Here is a 19,728-nt window from a genome sequence, read left to right as displayed (position 1 = left end):
AGCTACCCACACTACATGACCTTCAACAGACACTCTCTTTAAGTATTGACACTTCTAGGTAAAGTTGGAAAGGACTTTTTATATAAAAAACTTATAAAAAGTCTAAAATGGCAGTCCAGCCTACTATCTGAGATAAGTTAATTAGTCTATTGTTAATTAAATCGGCACTGCACTACACTGGGATAGAATAATCAAAAAACAGGTTCATTGTACGTTGTTTTTTGATTAGTCTATTGTTATTTTATTAAAAATATTAAAGTTAATGTAAAGTAAATTAAATTTCACTCTGACACTGGGGATGAAATACTAAATAGGGAACCTGTTACCGGTGTAATTTTGCGTGAAAAAAATCTTCCTTTCATTTTTTCACGCAAAATTATACCGGTAACAGGTTCCATATTTAATAGTTAATGTAAATTTATTTTTGTTACTATCAGTAATTTTTATGATAATAATGACTATAATTACCACACTACCTATCTTTATGATTTTTTTGTTTGGAAATATTATGATTTGTTTTCAAAATTTTATTTATGTTTATTGTTTAAATGTACAGGTAACCCCCGTATAACACGGCACTTCTATAACTCGGATTCGCTCTAACACGGTTCGAGAATTGCGTAAAACCCTTGTACAACATGAAATGTAATAAATTTTTACATACTTAAGTAATAATAGTTCACGAAAATTATTATTTTCGTGAACTATTATTACTTAAGTATGTAAATTTTCTNATAGAAAGATAGACAGAATTATTGTTACATTGGATCTTACATATTTTAAATAATTTAGGTTATTTTTATATTTTGGACATAACATTAATCTATTGATATTAATAGCAAAGTTGTCCTTCTTAACAGAGGAGGGTGAGTAATGAATGATTTAAGATAATGGTCATATATATATATATATATATATAATTTGTATTAGTATTGTAAATAAAACAAATGATTTTTTTCTTGTTTTAGGTCATTTCATATTTCTGGAATGGATGATCTTATTATATATTTGGCTGTAACTGATGAACATAAACAATTTTGTTTTCATGTATTAGAAATAATTTCTTTGTTACTTCGAGAACAGGTGATTCTAAAATAATAAAAGTTGAAATATAAAGATAAGTCTTATTAGTAAGTTGATAGAATCAGTGTAATATCAAGACAATCATTAGTAGAATTTTTCAGGGTATTAGAAATTTTTCATTATAAGGAATTTGAAAGTTTGAAAGTTCATTAATTTTTAAAATAAAATATTAAAAATTTGGAATGTTATCAAGTAGAGATTAATAATTGCCTATTAAATTATTTGATTTTATATAGTAATAATCTAGAAATAAATATACTTGATTGAAATTTAAACTGAAATTCTTGTCCATGAGTTGAGCATATTTTCACTATCCTTAAATCACAAAAGCAACATTGCATAATAAAATGATAATTAAATTAAACATTAATAAATATTAAGTACTTTAGTCTACTTGTTTAGGCTTTGTTTGTTTGTTTACATTGAACTCAAGAAGACAGACCATTCCAAAAGAATGCTATTTACATTTAAAATTTAAATAAATATTTTTGGAATGTTTGTTGAAGAAAACATTGAATTCAATCATTCTAAATTAATTTATATATACATTTGTATATGTGTAATAAGAGAATATGATTATATTAATTTTTATGCTATGACTAAATTAATATGGTAATTAGACTAACAGCACAAAACCTTTCTCACNCGGGTAAGACGACACCTGGGTAAACATTGGCAGCATTTAAACTTCTTCTAACCGACGCTCCACAGTGTACCCGAGGAAGGCCTATTAAGAAGGCCAAAAACGTTTGTACTCCAGTTAATAAGGCTAGAAATTAGTGAGAAAGGTTTTGTGCTGTTAGTCTTAGAAATAGTTCTAGCTACATATGCATAGTAGTATAATATGGTAATTAAAGAGTGTTACTATTATCTACTGCTGATCAACTATTATCAGCAGTAATATTTAAAAGCAAGGTTTAACTTTTAAAGTCATCTTTAAAACTGTATATTATAATCATTTAGTTCTGTTAATTAAGCATTTAAATTTGGAATGCCTCAATAGCATAACTGATAACATGCCTACTTACATTTTTGGAATTGCAGGCTCAAGCACTGTCTAAACTAATTTCTGTTTTAGTCATTTCTGAATTATCAATGCAAGTTATTTTAAATTAATTATTTGTTAAAACTTATGAAGTAATAGTTTTTCTTGATATTTCAACTGACAAATTTTTATTATTTATTTCAGTAGTAGCATAGAAGTAGTTCAGTAAACTCAGATAATTGATTATCATTTAGCTTAATATTTAACTACTTTACATTTTTAGTTATAATTAAAATTTTTGTTTAGACACCACAGCAACTTGCATCAACAGGACAAGAACGTTTTACATTAGAAAAACAAAGAGACAACCAGTAAGTAAAGTTTTGTGTATAATAGTCTTTAATAAACAATATAAGATGACATAACAATCATAGAATTTAGCTTGCCATCATAAAACATAGCCATCAAAAGAATTTAGCTTGAAATATATTTCAAGATTTTATTTTTTTATTTACAGAAGATGAGTATAAAATCTCAAAAATGTTTTTCAGAATAAATTTTTTTGACTTTTATCATTGCTGTGTGTTTTATTATTCAAAATAGAAAACAATTATTTAAATCTGGCCAAATTACTTTTCTCTTGATTAATCATAATTATTTTATTAATATTGATAAAGTAAATCTTTAGATGGATTTATTTTTTTATATGGCTATTAATAAAAATATGATATTAAAATATATACTAAGTTTTAATTAATATTTAATTTATTTTGTTTTTTGATGTTATTTGTATAGTTACTTGAAAATATTAATTTTTCATAACTACCTGACTTTAATGTATATCACATTATAATGTATTGTTTATTGGTTATTAACATTATTTAATTATTACATAATTTAGTGTTAAACATAGATGAGTTGTAATTCATTGACAATTTTAATAATTGAATGACTAGAATAATTTAAATTAATTAAATTTTAAAAGTCTGAAAGGCAATGAGCCAGAAAGAAATTAAAATGTACAGTTTTTGCTTAGATCTATAATTTTCTTGTATTTTACATAACTTAATTTTTCAATTATTTTAAATATGGAATCTAATTTAATTGTTAATATGTAAATAATGTTGTATGACGTGAACAATTTTTAAATGATCAAACATTTTCAATTGCTTAAAAACATTTCTTTTAAAATTTTTTATAATAAATAATTTAAATATAGTATTTAACAAATTCACTCATAAACATGATAAAATTTTAAAAAATCTATAGCCTACAAAGTAAAGAAACATTTACTTTGTATTATTTTTTGTTGAATTTGTAAATTTAATCATTAATTTATATTTTGTTTATTTAATATTTGAATTGTTTTATCAATTTAAAATGATAAATTTAATGAAATTTTTTTAGAGAACTTTTGAAGTTAAGAAAACAAGAATTTCTACGAAAACAAGCAAGTGTAAAGCTACAAACTTCTAGGTTAGCTTTAAATAATTTATTGTATTACTGTAATTTAAAATGATTACTAGAATTGCCCTGTTATGAAGTTAAATGTGCACCAGAATCAAAAGAAAAATCCAGGAATGAGTTGCATAACTTTTCCAGTGAAAAATATGTTTAAGAAATAATAAAACACATTTGCACAAATGTAAAATTGTGTGTGGCACCATCTCTTATGAGATTTTAGTAAAAAATAACATTTTTATATTATTAATTATTATAAAAAGACAATAGACTTAATTTTGAGGATGGAGATGAGTTTAAAAAAAATGTAAATATCAATAATGAGTAAAATTTTCATTCAGTTCGATCCCATTGACAATCTGAAGTATGACCCCTTTCTATCTCCCTACCCCCTTGATCTTTAACACTAAAATATAATAGCACCAATGTCTCTTATATACAAGCTACCTTGTCAAATTTCATTTCTTAATCTTTACCTCATCCTGAGAATTTTTTTTTTGGTTCAGGGTGTCTCAAAATGTTAAGATTTGCAAAATACCCAGAGTCAAATTTGACACAATTACAATATTATGTTATAGTAGTCATGAAAGTACAGTAGAACCTCGAAAACTCGGCTCTCGATAACCCGGCACTCCGGATAACTCAGCCACACCCTGGCAGGGCAAAAAAATCCTTACTTAATTAACTTTTATTATAGACAGCTTTATAAAAGTATAAAAGCTCTCATAAAGTATTTTTCTGAGGTCTGTCTTATCAGATAAATTACTGTACACAGTGTATTCATTAATTTTCATTTTCATGTAGTAAAGGCTCTATGCCTTCATAAAGTACGTACTTTCCCTTTGTTTAAGGGTATTTGGGCAGTTTATTCTCTGTTATATACTCAAGTAAACAATACATACAAGTACAGTACAGTATTTTCTGAGGAAACACTCGTACTTATTTTTTTTAACCCCATTCCGGATAACCCGGCATTTTCACAAACTCGGCCACCCTTCGGTCCACATTAGGCCGCGTTTTCGAGGTTCTACTGTAATCCATGTTATATTATAAACAGTCTGTAAAGTAAAATATTAATAATTATTTGCTTTTTATCCAATATTGTAATAAATCTTCTTAATAGCTATATGCAATTTGCAATAAATTTTAAGGACTTAACACACCACAATTTTCAAATGGAAAGCTCACTGAGATTTTATTAAACCAATTGAAAGCTTTAGTATGATTGATAAGTCCTTAAAATTTATAGAAAATTACATATAGCTATTCAGAAGATTTAGTAAAATATCTAGTTTGTTTTTGATTAAATATAATTTTAAAACATATTTTAAAATGAGACACTTGCTTATCTATCAATTGTTCAATCTTTATACTTTTTTTACACACACCAATTATATAATTGACCTTAATTTATTTTATCCATTTAAATTTTGTATAATCAAAAATTATAGTGTAATAAGGATTGTAATATTCTAATGCTACTATGATATTACAATTGTTATTAGTTAGAAACTGTATAAAAAGTAAAAATTATCAATTTAAAAATTTTTAATTTCAGTTTTCCAGTTCTAATAAATGAAAATATTGGATCTTGTATTGAATGAACAATCAGATTCCTTTATCAGGCTATTGAAGACTAATTAAATATTGAGTAATTTGGCTATAGATAGGCAGTTAAGCCATCATTTTTGATAAATTTAATAAATATAAATAAATTAATTTAATTTAGAATATTCTGAAAGAAAAAATTGTCCTGGATTTGGATTTGAACCCCCAACTTCTGCTTTCTGTGCAGATACATTGCCAGTTATACTAGCAGACTTCTGTCTGATCTTTGCGTCTAGACCAATTAATTAATTTAGATATAACCATACTGGATGTATATTATTAAATCTTTTATGGTTTACAAGTTTATTTCTTAAATACAACTCTTCTAGTACAAGAAATATTCAGAAACAAAATTATATTTCAGATGAAAAAAAAAATTATTTTTTGTCATTGAAAAAAGTCTTTTCAGTTTATATAATAATCATTTCAGTTATCATCTATTATAGGTTGTATTTTAAATTTATACGTTGTATTTGTTGTGGGGGTTTTAGATATAATTTTTTAGTAAAATTAAAAATGTTACAGTTAAAAGTGTTCAATAAATTTTTTAATTTAACATTTTTATATTTTGTTTAGGCATTCAAGGTTTGGAGGAACTTTTGAAGTAAAAAATATGAAATCTGTTAGTGATAATAATATGTTATATCATCATAAATTGCAAAACATTACTAGCTTAACATATAATCAAAAAGAAAAGAAACGTAAACCAAAAAGAAATGTACCTATGCAGCATGTAGAGGTTAAAAGAAAATCTGCATTAACAGTTCGTTTATGTCTTCGTGATTTTTGTAAAGAATTTTTAGACACTGCTTATAATTTATTTATGAAACTTATTAAGGTAAGTAATCTTTTAAATATTTTTTAAAACTAGTGTTATAATGATGTTTTTGAGTTTACTTAAATATTTGCAGAAAAATTTTAGCTATAAATAAATAATTTTTATTTTTAGTTATTTTACTATAATTTAATTCTGAACTACAGATATTTAAAATACAAGGTCTTCAAAAAAGAATGTTACTGTTTTAAATTATTGTAATTATGTTAATTATTATTTGAGAATGTTGTAATGTACATTAAAATGCTGGAAAACTTTCCAAGTTTCACATTTGCCCATTACAGTTTCTCAATGTTTGCACCTCATGTCAATACTTAAATTTTTCCTATGATCACTACATCATATCTATTGTTACTCATCCCAGCAGTGACAATTCTACAGCTCCTGCAGATTACTCATGTTGCACAATGATGAGTGATTCTGGCTTTGCAAAATTGTAGAACACAAAATACCTTTTCTATAGTATAGGGTTTATACAAAAACAGATTTTTTAAAAAAACTGGTTTTCAAATCTCAAGTTTTCTACATAACCAGTTTTCAAATTTTTGCCCAGAAATAATGGAGATAAGGAATATTTACAGTTTATTTATAAGTTTATAATTTATTTAATATTTATAACATTACAAAAATATAACAAAATAAAATCGACAAATGTCTACACAAAACAAAACAAAAACAAATGCTAGAATATCACATTAAACTATAAAATTTGCTCCATAGAAAACCATAAAGAAAAACAAATAACAATGAATGCCTACAAAATATTATTTTATTTCTTATTTTTCCTAAGAACATATGATTTTAGAAAGCAAAGAATGTCTATACATCTGTTGCTCAACTGTGTCCTTATTTTGCATGCCAAAGTGCCAGAAATAGAAAAAACTTTTTCACTTGCTACTGAGCTGGGGTTAATTAATCATTTTTAAAGCATTAAATAATAAATCTAAATTTTTCGTTCTTTTGTTTGTACTCCCTAATACTAAAAACTTCTTCTTTAGTGTCTTAGGGCTGGACGAAGTCATTTTTTCAAGTTGAAGACATTTATGTAATCGATCTCATGTGACCTGATTTTGAGGGGTTATAACTCACAAAGGGTCGCTTGTGGAGGTTTGATTCCTTGTTAAATTGTACTAACTTTAGTTTTGTGTATTGCTGTATGTATTTCATTTTCTAATATCTTGTATTAATCTGTTGTATTAGCTTATTATCACAGTAACTTTAGCTTTATGTAACCCCCTTCTAATGGACTAAGGTTCAAAAAATAAAGAATTGAATTGAATTAAAATAAAGAACTGAGTCATAAAAATTCTTAAAAATAATAAGTTTTAGGAATCTATACTTTCAGTTATTTATGCTGCTACAAATGTCTTTGTCTATACTATTAAATGCTTAGCAAACATTTTTAATAGCATATATTTTTTTGTGGATTGATTATATGAGTTTTATGAAGTTAGGAGTAAAATATTAAAAGTTAAAAATATTTTTTTAAGAAGTAATTTTATATTAAAGTGCAGATATAGTCAAACCTTAATTTAGTGCAACCATTTTGTTCACCTCTGAAATTGGCACTAAATTGGATGATAATTTGTTAGGGAATACTAAACTAAAGCAAGTGTCAATATCACAAACTGTGTATGAACTGACAACACCCATGCAAGATCACTCAAAACAAGAAGAGACCTGTTGTTCAGTTGCCCGCCAAGTTATGAATGTGTGAAAAATGCATGTATAGTCTTAGATTAGAATAAAGTTTAATTCTAAGTTAAAGGACTGCCCATCATTGTTCTAACAGAATTACAAATAGTAATGCATTTCTATATACCAATTTGAGTTTAAGAATTTGGCAGTTGTAATATGATAAAACAGTCATGAGTTATGATAGTAAAAATACTATAGAAACACAATCTATTACACTATTAATTTTAAATTGAATTTTACATTATTGAAATAATACAATATTGCAAAAAGAAAAATTAAATAAATTGATGAATTGCACAACAAATCTTTATCTTCATCCAAACTAATAAAAATTTTTGAAAACTATATGATATATGACCGCTCGACATTTGAAGTTACAACGGTTGTCCCATAAAGCATTTATAGTAGTAGTAATGGCAAACATATGACACAAATGGTTGAAACAAAACAAATATGCTGCCAATTGTATAACTGTACATGTAGCTTCATTTGCTATATAATATTTTATGATACCTTATCTTACAGTATCATATTTTTGTAAAGATCATGTGACCTCTGTTTTACCATTGACATTGTGAGTTTTTTCTATTTACTGTATTAGACTTATGACCAAATGGACTTGTTGAATTTGTTATGGACTCTGGCCTTGATGGATCAGACTTTCAGAACAGAGGTCTGTGCCCATCAAAATATATCTGTAAATAGTTTTCATGTTCTCCTTGAAAACAGTGTTTATGTGCTTATTGAGCTATCAAACTGTAATGTATTATATTTAAAAAAATAATTGTTTCCATTTTACTATCTGTCATATTTTATGAATGCTTCACTCACATGTATCTGCTTATAATCAAACAATAGTTATGTAAATACTCACTATGCATTAATTTTATTAAAGGTAAAGTATTTGTTTATAATACTAATAGTTTCTAAATACTAAGATTCAGTTCAACAACTGTTTGTCTCCATGATACAGCAATTATTCAGAATTTATTGTTTATTTTATCGAGTATTCTGCTCAGTAGCTGCAATTGCTTGGACATATGCATTCTAAATCATTCATTTATAGGTGGATTTGAATCACAGACATATTGATTTATATTTATTTCAATTGGTTTTGTCTTTGTCCAAAAACTTAATTCACACTTTGATGCAGATGACATATTCTGTAAAATATATTTATCCAAAATCTTCTGCTGGTGCCACTTAAAACAACAAAGATAGAAAGATAGACAGAATTATTGTTACATTGGATCTTACATATTTTAAATAATTTAGGTTATTTTTATATTTTGGACATAACATTAATCTATTGATATTAATAGCAAAGTTGTCCTTCTTAACAGAGGAGGGTGAGTAATGAATGATTTAAGATAATGGACACCATTTTCTTACCTTAAACAAAAATGATATATATTATACAATTTATTAGAAAATAATTGCTATAAAAAAATGCAATTTGTTGTGATGATTAGCTATATTGTCAATCTGACTATTTATACATTACTGATAATTTACAACTTCTACAATATAAAATCACTTTAGGTTGGCTGGATGGCCAAGGGATTAAGGTGGGAGCCAGCTGCTCTGGAGGATCTAGGATGAAATCCAAAATGGTCAAAAACCCCAAGAATTTTTTTGGGGTAGTCCACTTGGCCACCTCATTGTGGGCTGGCCAAACTCATAATGAGCTTGCTAATAAAGGCTCTCTTAGTGCTTACATGGCAGAGAGAATTTGAAAAAAAAAATAAAAAAAAAAAAATATATCTATCANTATATATATAACATATAACATTGTATATATATATATATATTTAAAACAAAATTTTGTTATAAAAAGTATGTTTAGTTTGTAATTTTTGCAATAAATTTAAACTTTAATCAAACCTTGTTTCTCTAACCAGGAATATTTAATGGGAAATCAGATTCAAGCTAACGATGAAACATATTATTTTTGGGCAATTAAATTTTTTATGGAGTTTAACCGTTTGTCTGGCTCAGCAATGAGTTTAATAACAGAAACAATGTCAATCCAATCATTTCATTATTTGCAAACACAAATAGAATATTATTATGAAATGACAATTAATGATAAGAAAAAGATTGTCCAATGGTCAAAACGGTAAGTTTTTAAGCAACTTTTCATTTTATTAATATACTGTATATTGAAATATAAGAATAATACTTTTAATTTAGTATTATAACTTATGAAACAAAAATTGATATTTATAATATTTCTTATCATTTATGAATAATATAATATGCAATATACATAGCAAAACAAATTTAAATGCAAATTTAACTTTAGTAAATAAATATGTTCACAAATGCTTTCATTCTTATCTTCAACAGAAACATTTTTCATTTTTTCACTTGAAGATTTGGGGAGGGAAATGTTTGAATAGGATTAGATTCAGCTAATTGACTCAGAAAATTACTAATACTTTTATTATTGTGATGAAAGAATCTTTTAGAATCAGATATATATATTTTTTAATTATTCAGTTTATACTATGCGATGAGAACAGAAACGAAGGGAACAAATTAATGTATCTTAGTATTTTCTTACTCAAAATTTAAAATTTTTTTTCAAATGCTGATACAAATTTCATTGTTTGTCCCTGCTCCACCATCCCAATATCTTGTTTAATTTCTTTGAAATTGTTCAAATATTCTTGGTGAGAGGTCATATGACTTGTTACTGAGCCAAGCATTCATTCAATTGGTTATGCTTGTATATTATAATCAATGTCATTTTCATCATCATTGATGTCTTCATACATCAAAGCTGCTATTTCAGTTTTGTTTTTCTCCTGTCTTTCATTTTGATTATGCTTACTAGAGCACAGTGTAATTGCTCCTTTGTTGTCAGCATGTTTGGGACAGTTTGATGAAATATGCTCAAAATCTTGGCAATTAAAACATTTTATTCTCAAGAGGCATTCCTTGGATGTGTGATTGCTACTGTCACAGTTATTACATTGTTTCCTTGGGTCAGCCATTTTTCTTCTACCCATTACTTTATAGGCAGTTTCTTCATTTGTCTTAAATTGACACAAAAGATAACAACTAAACAAGTAAACTGGAACTATATATGCAAAGAATCACACCTAAATGCAGAATTTCCAGCAAAGAAACACCGAAATTCAGTATTTAAACGTTTTCAGCCACTACTTTATCGACCCTCTTCAGGAAATATAAAACAGAATAACTATTTTATACATAGAATGTAACTGTGTTCTAATTTCAAAAGTTTCAAATCAGTTTGAACAATAGCTGTGACGTGTCATATATAATATATATATTTTTTAGCAGTGTAAATAATATTTCTATGCATTTGGTACAGGAATGTAATCTGTGTTGATGCATGCTCCACTCCTGTCAACTCTGTAGATTTCTATGGCTTCCAATGATCTTATGTGCTGATGGTCAAATATCCTGTGTATCTAGAACAGTTATTCTGTTTTACATTTCCTGAATAGGGCCGATAAAGTAGTAGCTGAAAACGTTCGAATACTGAATTTGGATGTTTCTGAATTGGATGTGTTTAGATGTGATTCTCTTAAATTGACTTTTGTTCTTCTTCTCTTCATCCTTTAATTTCTCTCTTAATTTTGTCATTGTCAAATAGATTTTATCTTTGAGTAACTTGACCATTAGATCAAATTCAGGTCTTACATTTTTCAACACAAAGTGAATCATTTCATGTTCTTTGATATTCTTGCCTACCATAAGGCATTTGATTTAGATGACTTCAGCTCTATTCAGATACACCTGAACATTCTCACATGAGCCCATTTTTATGGAAGTCATCTCACTCAAATATTTCATTTAAAGTTCTCTGCTCCATGGTGCATGGTCATTTCTCAATTTATCTCACAGTCTTCTTGCTGATGTTTCAATGTTGTAATGGAGGACTAGAGATCCAGTCATGGAATTATTCATGAATCTTATTGCTGTGTAATTGCATCTTCCCAGTCTTTGTATATTTTTTTAATTTATTGTCTTTTTCTGCATCAATTTCTCCTGGGTTACACGGTTCATCTACTTCTATGATATTGCTCCATAATTTATATCAATATAAAGTGTTTATGAAAGTATATTTTCTGATTTTAAATTTAAACTTAGAATGCATTTAGCCTTGAAAGCATATCAAGAATTGTTGTTGACATTATATGCCATGGATGAAAGTTCTGACAGAGAAATTATTGAAAGTGCCAAAATTATAAAAGGTAAATTAATGTTTAAAAATTTGATACAGTTTTTATTTTTTTGTTTTCAGAATAAAAGTATATCAACTTTTATTTTATTGCTTATCTGAAAACTTATGAATTTAGAGTTTACTGTTGAATTTTATGTATCTTTTTTCAGCATCTTTTATATAATTAAAAAATGTATATTGTATTTCCATATGCTTAATTAATACGATTAATCACTGCTCATTAATCATTTTAACTTCATATAAAATTTTATTTTTCTTTTCTATAAAAATGTTTATAATAATAAATTATTTCATCTATTTGCATTTATAAGTGAAAAATTTTCAAAATAATAAATTTTTATGTAATTTAATTCAAAATATAAACACAAAACATAACAATATTGCTGAAAAAACATAAATTAACTACAGCTGCTCTATATCAATAGATTAAATAAATCTATATAGTAAAATTTAATGGTGAATCCAGAAGTACCTAAAGATAAGCCAACTCAAAAATTTTAAATATTTTAATAATTAATAAATACCTTTTTATTATGTTCAAAATGATTGTATTACAGCTAGCAAATAAAGTTTACTGGACTATCATAAATGTTTTTAAAAATGTTCTTAAGTCCAAACAAATAAATTTTATTTTATTATGTTTTTTGTTTTTCTCGTGTCAATGAGGAGAGCTTAAGTCCCTTGAATGTCACTGGTAGTAATGAAAATAAGCATTTTATCATCTTAATTTGCTCTGTTTTCATTGGTAATACTCACGTACATTGGGTATCATATAAAATTATTAAAAATAACTTATATTTTTAATAATTTATAATATCTATGTATATCACATTTCTCAAATTAAATTGCATAAATGCAATTATTGAGAAATTGATATACATAGATAAAAACTGGTTGAAAATTGTCTGAATTTCAGAGACTAATAAATGTATATACTGGTTATAGTATATTTTTTTCAGCAATATTGTTATATTTATTGCTTATATTTTTAATTTAAATTACATGAAAATTTCTTATTTTGAGAATTTTTCACTTAGAAATGCAAATAGATGAAATAATTTATTATTATAAACACTATATAAAATTTTATTTTTTTTTAATGATGAAAATATTAAAATAGCAATAATTAATGATTTTTAAATAAAATCATTCTTATACTTTAGGAAATATATTTTATGTGATGGAATATAGAGAACTTTTAATTTCACTTTTAATGAACTATGATGAAGTAAAATTTTCACAGTAAGTGTTGTAGTTATTTATTTTGACTTCAGAATTTTGAGAATTGTGAAATGACCAAGTTTAAAATAATTTGTTTAATGTATGTGAATTTTTGAGGACTTCCAAATGATAATACAATGGAACCTTTGTTTATATGGCTCAAACAGCACTGGGTCCAATCCGGATAACCAAAAATCCACATAATCTGCAAAAATTTTGTTAACAACATAAATAACACAATTTAGATGTACATTATATTTTATTTATTTCACATTATATATAATTTTACAACAATATTAACAGTATAAAGCAAAAGACATATCTACATACATCTTTCAGCTGGTACAGTACATGTACCAGTACATAAGTTTCCTGACCATTTGTGTGGGGTAGAACTTCTCTTTATGACCTTTTTCAAGGTCAACTTGTAATTAGGCTTAGCACTTTATGGGGAAACCAAAGGACTAATTTGGACCAAAGTAATGGTGATATACTATACTGTATTTATTTTTGTTACTTGGTTATACAGTCACAGGTGTTCAAAAGTCAAACGTGGCATTGAGCCAAGGGAAAACATTATTCTTTCATCTGCAACATTACACTCAGGCAAGAATGTACTACTTACAAGTTAGTTCTTTGATTTTTTATGTACATGGGAATTCTTTATGTCTATCATTCTTATTCTGAAAAAAACCGGAGATCCAGATAAATGGGTTTCCACTGTAGGCCTCTGAGAGCTCTCAGAACTTATTATCATTGAAGTCCTCATTATCATTTAATATAAATAGAATATAGTTTGGAAAAAGTTATTTAAAAAATCTTTTTAATTAACATTTTTTGATTATGCAATTATTTATATTTATTATTTGTTTATTTTTGCTGCATAAAGTATTAATTTCTAAAAGTATTTTTATTTATTTAAAATTTTTTTAGAAATTATTTAAAAGATTTAATTGAAACAACTCATGTTTTTATGAAAATGCTTGAAAAATTTTGTAAAAGACAGTCTCACCTCATTGTTCAACAAAAGAAGGTGAAAAGAAAAAAAAAAAACAAACGTAAGATAATTTTCCATATATTTTAATTATTAATTTTGAAATTTTTTAATTACAAGGGACTAAAATATTTTAACATTACATTAAAATAATTTAATTCTCTTATCTTTTATATTTTTATAAAATTAAGGATATTAGGTTGCATTTATTTAACAAGTTTTTGTACATTTTTCTCATTACTATTGATACTTCCTTTCAGAAAATTCAGGAAATTGCTAAAATTTAGGCTAAAGCCTTTATTTGATGCTAATAAAGTTTGAAATATTTTAAATTAACTAAGGAAAGAGAAGAAATATTTATATTTTGCATTTCCTTTCTTGTTTGGATACCAGCTATAATTCAATCAGAAAATTCTTGGGAATTCCATAATCCTGCATCTGAAGCTATATAAGAACACTACTGGTAATTCAACAATCCAAAACTCTGATTTAATTATGTTTATTTTGGTTGATTATATGTGGACGTAGGTAATCAACCAAAATAAACATAACTAAATCATAGTTTTGGATTGTTGAATTACCAGTAGCATTCCTATATACCTGCAGATGCAAGATTATGGATAGAGTGCATATTATGGTATTTGATCTTGTTTCCTTATACCCCTTGGTAAAGCTACAGCTGTGTTTCTGTGCTTTTAGGGATCTTTTACTATGGAGAGTTGATGCACATGCTCACAAAAACAGATCTTAGAACTCACACACCTAATGTGTTATACTTTGGTATTCTAATTTAATAGTAGCATGTATTTACAGAAACAGGGAGTTCCCATGGGCAGCCGGACAATTGGAGGAAAAAGTCATACTTGAATTCATATTGAACGTTGTTGTATACAAGAGATACATTGACAACCTGTTTGTTCTCTGGAAAACTGAGCCAGATGTAAACGGTTTCTTACAATGCATGAATGATAACCCATATGATCTAACTGTTAAATTAGATCAGATAAGTAGTACCAGTGCTCATTTCTTAGATATTAACATTTGTTTCAACAAGAGCTGCGTAGAAACAGGCATCTATTACAAACCTGGCTACTTACCATTATTTATTCTGGCAAACTTGGCCAGTCCTTTTTCATATAAAGTGGCTGCCTTCCGTGATAGGCCTATACACACCATACTAATTGGGAAGACACTTTAATAGAACTAAAGCAACTGGAGGACATAGTTATAAAACAAGGTTATAGAAGGGACCTAATATATAATTTAGCCTGCACCTACTTCAGCCAACAAGCCATGCACAATAACTCCCACACCCAAGGAGTTTCTAACAGAGGTCAATCATGCAACCCTAACTCTGGGTGCACAATGATAGAATATAACCAGTATTTACATATCTTGTATTAAGAAATTGCTGACAAAACAGGTACCAAGCTCACATACAAGAGAGTTCCCATGATGTATAAGTTATTATTCAATGGAAAGGACAATGCATGATATGCAGGCCAATCTCCAAAATGCCACATTAATAAGGCAATCATTTCAAACAGATCACATTAGGGCCCTAGAAGCCTTGGAAATATACAAGGCCGACCTGACTGGAAAATGTATTAACTTTAAGGACGGAAAAACAGTTTTGTATGCATGGCAATGCTTCACGATAAACCAGGGAGTGCCAACATAACATAACAGAATATTTTCTAACCACTTTTTAATCTTATTTCATGTGCCAGCTAACTATTATTTATATCTATTTGCTACAAATATGCTCATACTTTGTATTAAATGAAGGATACATTTTACAGAATTAATAATACAATAAGCAGAGAGGATGCTGACGGGATGCAGTTAATAATACAACAGAATCATATGTACAATAGATGGTTTGTAAAGCACACTGAATGTCAAGAAGTGTAATATTTATAGTACGGCATGCAGACTGTATATGTTGTACAAAGTAACTATTTGTTGACTATTGTTTGGTGTTCAGGAAGCAATGTTTTAAGCATTTTAATACTAATGTAATAATTTGTTACTTATACTGTGTATAGCCATTTTATTATGTTTTAATTATGTTTTAGGAAACTGTTTGGAAATTCTGAATTGACATTATATTTTCCCATTTAAAATAATGAGAAATAGACTCCCAGTTGGCATTTTTGTACAGAACCTCTGATTTTCAAGGTTGATTACTGACATAAAACAGGGAATGCTTGTACTAATTATTTAAGACTGACTGTTTTACTGTTTTTTTTATGTAATTATTCCTGTGTATTATTTTTATGTAATTATTCCTTATGTTTAAACAACACTTTTAGGTGCATCCTTTTTTGGTGAGAAAATGTTACTCATTGTGTGTTGACACATGTTTCCATTTATTTTATTTGAAGTGGCATGTTAGATGCCAGATCATGCATCAGATCAGTTGTCTTGTCACTTTGGTGTGTGCTGCAGCTAAAATAAAGCCCAAATAATTTTTTCTGAATCATTTGTACTGTATATAAACATGCATTTATATGTTTACTAATAAGAAATTTGCCAATGCTAAACTAATTAAAAGAATCCAAGTTTTTATTGGATTAAATATTTTTCGGAAATCCTCCATCTCATCTTTAGACCCTAGAATATTTGAATCAGAAAATTCCAATTCTGGTTCAATGTATGTTTTGTTTTATTTCTGATAACTGTTTTAAAATCTGATGATGGGATGGAGGAGTCTTGAAAAACGTTTATTCCAATAAAAACTTTGACTCTTTAATCAGTTTAGCATTGGTATATTTTTTCTTAATGTTTTCATGGAGTCAACATATTCTGAAATTAGTCGTAATATGTTTGTTTAGAAATTCATTTAATTTGTATATAAGATATTTATAGAATATAAATTATGTTCATTACATTGTATTATTATAAAATAAGCTTATATATAAATGTATTATTAATATATATTAATTTCTTTCTTGAATAGCCAAAAAGACTTTAAATAATGAAAATAAGGAAGATTATGAAAAATTATGGTCAGATTTATCAGAAAACTTATCTACAGCTTTGCAAGAAAAAATAGAGGAAGCAGAAAGCAATACATCTATTTTTGATCCTGTTTCTGATCATACAATAGATCAACAAAGGTAAAAATCGTGCAATTATTTTAATGAATTTTTTGAATATAAATTAATTATTTTTCAATTTAAGTTGTAATCATATTTTAAATCAATCAGACATTGTCTTGACCTATTAAGTTTGTCTGTTCCAAATTTATTTATTTAGAATATTTTTGTATCCTGATGATGGTTGCTTAAGGCAATTGAAGACATTTGTTTTGCATTTAATTTACATTTTAAAAGCTGCAATGTTGGTGTTTGGTGACTGTTTTATATTATAATCCAATTTCTAAGCTGTTTTATTCAAAGTTTTTAGTGTAACACAATGATTCCTCTGGAAATTCAAAAAATTTCACCAGTTATATTTTCATTTTTGGTTTTATATTGCTACATTACAAGCTATCCATTATTTAATGTGAATGGCTGACATTCACAGGAACACCTTATACCAGGGGTTGCCAAAGTGATTGATATCAACCCCTGGGATCGATATAACATTATTGGGAGGTTGATTGAAAAACAAAACAAAAAATCACAAATATAACTACAGTAGATCCCCCTATAACGCGGTAGATACGTTCCATGTTATACGAATTTCGCGTTGTAGGAATCCTTAAATACATGAGCCAATCACAGCCCGACACGTGTGAAGTTTAGGGACTATGGCTGTTTGAAAGGTTTTCTTCCATAAAATTAATCGATTCTTGACTAATTTGACTCAACATTTTCAAAACACGTATAATTTTTTGGGAATAATCCGTATAAACTATGCTATAAACAAAAAATTGTAGGATTACTTACCAAGTGTGCACCGTTCAACGTTGCCATTGCTTAAGCTTGTTTTGTCGTGGAGCAGTGCATCAAACGGCAGCCGTGATTTCTGATGAGTTATTTCTCTGTGAAAAATTCGTTGAACTTTGGAGACATCATTAATAGAAATAATTTTTATGGCCGTTGAATAAGAAATGTTTCTTTCACAAGAAGTGTATAAAATTAGTGCTGTATTAGACTTACGGTACCTAATTTACATACTGTGCAGACGATAGTAAACTCAACTTACTCGCCTAAACTCTCTGTAGCGTGGCGCTGGACGGCGGAAAGTATACATAAAATTATAATAAAGTTACAATAAATTAAGTTAATATTGTACAGATGATAGTAAACTCAATTTACCCGTCTAAACTCTCTGTAGCATGTAAGTAGTTCGGCTGCTCGTCTACTATTGGTCCAGATTCGACCAATCCTGTCGCGACACGAGTCGGCGATGACGTTTTAATGCGTTTTACACATCCCTTTTAGTGTCTTTATACGAATACTGTTGCAATTTTTTTGCCGCGTTATAGGAACCTGCGTTATAGGGGGTCTACTGTATACATATTATTATGTTTTTGAATATTGTTTCAATGAATTTAATAGTACAGCTACCAGCCAACATGTAAAATGGATATGGATCAGGTTGCACATAAAAGACAGAAATTGCAGAGTTTGTGCTCTGGTTCTTACTTACATAGTACACGTCAAACATTCGCAACATTTGTAAGCTTGTATCGGATTTGCTGTACACTGACATTATTGCACCTCTATAGCCATTTTTAAGCCGCTGTTCATTTAATTTTAGTATTTCACATATATACAATAAATGTAATAAATGTAAAATTAAAAGAAATAAAAGAAATGTATTAAAATAGTAAGAAATTTTTTTTGTTTGTAACACACACTTTTTGGTGGGGTCAATGTGAGGTTTTGGAAAGTTGTAGTGGGTCAATGATCAAAAAAGTATGGCGACCCCCTGCCTTACACAGATGAATCTGTGAGAAATTTTTTACCTTTGTGTTTATTACAGTAATTTTCTTTTTATAATAGGAATGCTTGAAACTTTTCACTAGAAAATAGACACTTTTGCCTATCTTATTAGCACAAATTTCATAATTTACTGTTTTTATTACTATTTGTCTATGAAACTGATTATGAAAATTAGTTGTATTCAATTACGTTTTTTTTATATATTACTTTAATAAAAATTCAAAAACATTTTATTTATATTTTGAAAATAAAATATTGTCCATAAACATATTATTAAAGAAAATAACTTATTTTCACAAACTCGGCCACCCTTCAGTCCACATTAGGCCGAGTTTTCGAGGCTTCACTGTACTATCATTTACCATAATTTAGTCAAAATCACTCACAATGTTATAAAAATCTTTATGAAATAACATTCTTTGTTTTCTAAATTAGAAAAGGGAAGAAAACATCAAAAATTGAGTATCTTCCATGAAATTTTAATAGAATTAGAAATATGCAATTGTGTTATGTTAGTCAGTTGATATATATAAAAAAATTTCAGTTTTTCCATTAACATAAAAATAACAAGCCTAGACATGAAAAGATATTCCATTTATTCCATTTTTTCCTGTTTTTAGAAGTCATGAAGATTGGTATTTGGAGATGAATAACATTTGACTATAATAATAGTAATAATAAATAATATTGACTGGTTGGTGGCTCGTAGGAGCGCGGCAGTCACCT

At 27.3% G+C, this 19,728-nt stretch overlaps 1 protein-coding gene across 7 annotated transcripts in view; it reads left to right on the top strand.

Annotated features, from left to right (window-relative positions):
• The window catches only part of LOC111642155 (protein timeless homolog), a 127,067-nt gene that overhangs the window by 35,804 nt on the left and 71,535 nt on the right, over positions 1-19,728 (top strand). For all 7 annotated transcript variants that reach the window (XM_023388432.1, XM_023388436.1, XM_023388433.1 and 4 more), the window contains 9 exons: positions 969-1,083; positions 2,375-2,439; positions 3,476-3,544; positions 5,714-5,975; positions 9,572-9,789; positions 11,796-11,899; positions 13,053-13,131; positions 14,044-14,168; positions 17,067-17,226. In XM_023388432.1, coding sequence (XP_023244200.1) covers positions 969-1,083; positions 2,375-2,439; positions 3,476-3,544; positions 5,714-5,975; positions 9,572-9,789; positions 11,796-11,899; positions 13,053-13,131; positions 14,044-14,168; positions 17,067-17,226 — 1,197 coding nt within the window. The remainder of the gene's footprint in view (positions 1-968; positions 1,084-2,374; positions 2,440-3,475; positions 3,545-5,713; positions 5,976-9,571; positions 9,790-11,795; positions 11,900-13,052; positions 13,132-14,043; positions 14,169-17,066; positions 17,227-19,728) is intronic.

Source organism: Centruroides sculpturatus, unplaced genomic scaffold (genome assembly GCF_000671375.1).
Source record: "Centruroides sculpturatus isolate CEXI.00-Female unplaced genomic scaffold, Cexi_2.0 scaffold1525, whole genome shotgun sequence".
Lineage (NCBI taxonomy): Eukaryota > Metazoa > Arthropoda > Arachnida > Scorpiones > Buthidae > Centruroides > Centruroides sculpturatus.
This window is presented reverse-complemented; position numbering and strand designations above follow the sequence as displayed.